This window comes from Charadrius vociferus, unplaced genomic scaffold, assembly GCF_000708025.1.
Source record: "Charadrius vociferus isolate BGI_N301 unplaced genomic scaffold, ASM70802v2 scaffold306, whole genome shotgun sequence".
NCBI lineage: Eukaryota > Metazoa > Chordata > Aves > Charadriiformes > Charadriidae > Charadrius > Charadrius vociferus.
The window spans coordinates 4,893,934-4,896,065 of NW_009648963.1; the positions used below are offsets into that span (position 1 = coordinate 4,893,934).

A 2,132-nucleotide genomic window follows, 5' to 3' on the forward strand; every position below is an offset into this window, starting at 1 on the left:
AACCGAGCAGGGCCGCGGTGGCCGGGCAGGAGGGCCGGTGGGCAGGGGAGAGCACGGGTCGCACCACAGGCAGCACGGCGGGACCCCTCGCTGCGAGGGTCCGTGCAGAAGTGTCTGAGATGCGCTGCCCAGAGAAGGGTCTTCCTCTCCTTATGTGTTCTTCCTAAATAACAGCAGCACGCTGCTGCCATCTCGGGCACTGAACAGCCGGACATACCTGTACAGCCATCGATGACGTGATGGGCATCAGTATACTGTACTACAGTAGAGGCTTTTATATAGAATCCCAGAAAGATTTGGGTTGGAAGGGGCCTTCAAAGACCATTCCATGGCCAGGGACACCTTCCACTAGACCAGGTTGCTCAAAGCCCCATCCAGCCTGGCCTTGAACACTTCCAGGGATGGGGCATCCACAACTTCTCTGGGCAGCCTGGTCCAGTGCATCACCACCCTCATAGTGAAAAATTTCTTCCTTAAGTCCAGTCTAAAGCTACCCTCTTCCAGTTTAAAACTGTTGCCCCTGGCCCTGTCACTACAGGCCTTGTAGGAAGTCTCTCTCCATCTTCCCTGTAAGCCCCCTTTATATATTGAAAGGCTGCAATAAGGTCTCCCCGGAGACTTCTCTTCTGAACAACCCCAACTCTCTCAGCCTTTCCACACAGGAGAGGTGTTCATCCCTCTGATCACCTTCGTGGCCCTCCTCTGGACCTGCTCCAACAGGTCCATGTCTTTCCTGTGCTGAGCATCCCAGAGCTGGACTCTGTACTCCAGGTGGGGTCTAACATGAGCAGAGTGGAGGGGCAGAATCATCTCCCTCTACCTGCTGGCCATGCTTCTTTTGATGCAGCCCAGGATATGGTTGGCCTTCAAGTCTGTAAGTGCACAATGGTAGCTCACGTCCAGTTTTTCATCCACCATAGATATTATTTGTATGTAACAACCCCCCTGTGAATTAGGTACACAATCGCATTGTACCTGTAAAGTAAGACACAGCAGGAGGACAAAGAGGTAGAAAACCATCTTCTCCAAACGTGATAGTGAAACACTGTCCACTTTGGGCACAGATCTCTATTGTCACTTGGTTCGTGGAGATGTAAATAATGTAATGACCCAGGACTTGGTCTGGTTTCTTTTTCTCCCTGCTAGTGCAGACTCCTCCGTCAGACTGAAATGCAAGCACAGGACCCACGTGGCACTCCACACCTTTCCAGATACCTCCTTGACTCACCTGCACCCTCCAGAGCCCTGTGGCCACAGCTGCTGCACGGTATGTCCCCACAGACCAGGTCTACCTTGAGGGACATCATGTGCAATCTTTGTTATACTCCTAACATGGCGAATGCTCCCAGAACGTACGTTTTCCAGGCAGAGTCCAAGTGTAATTGCATGGAACATTCAGGCAGTTTAAGCCACAATTACTTTTTGTTTTAAATAACACAACAAACAGTGCAAGACAACACAATAAAATATGAGTGTCTCATTCCTTACCACATTTTCCTCACTGTTAAGATTTGTTTGTTGTTTGGCATCTAGGCAGCGTCCTTCTGTTCTCTCAAAATGGCTGAGAGATCCTCCTTTGACAACTTCACATCCTTTCAAGCGGGTGATGCCTCAGCCTTGCCACTGACAATATTTCTGTTCCAGGTACTTAATTAATTGCTTATATGAGAAAAAACATGGCCACATCTAAACCAAGCAGGAGCTCTCTTTGAATGTAAGATTATCAAGTTTAATAAATGCCAGTGGTTATCTCCATATAAAAAAGTCCAGGAGAGCAGTTAGCTTTAGCATGGAACTTTAGTTTGATAAATACAGAGTTCATACATTTTACCTGCAAATTATAAACCAAACTTACTCCTTTTCTCCAAATTATAGCCCATTTTCTCGTAAATTAGCTGTTCCTCATCTCTAGGCATTCTATAACTTTAGTGCTCGAGAGGGTACATTTGTCTTTCCTCTTTGTTCATATTTTTCTGTGGTTTATGTTGTCACAGGTGTGATATATCACAATCCTGCACGTCGTCGCAGGCTTCTTGGCAAACCGTTGCTGAAAACAGCATGTTGTTTGCACAGGCAAATAGCAAATAATTAAAATTAAATGAACAAGAACTGTAATTTAAACACACTGATCA

At 46.8% G+C, this 2,132-nt stretch overlaps 1 protein-coding gene across 1 annotated transcript in view; it reads right to left on the reverse strand.

Moving 5' to 3' along the window:
* Positions 1–229, reverse strand: part of CCDC149 (coiled-coil domain containing 149) — a 50,137-nt gene extending 49,908 nt beyond the window's left edge. The window contains exon 1 of the mRNA XM_009887669.1: positions 218–229. Coding sequence (XP_009885971.1) covers positions 218–229 — 12 coding nt within the window. The remainder of the gene's footprint in view (positions 1–217) is intronic.
* Between the last annotated feature and the right edge of the window lie 1,903 nt (positions 230–2,132).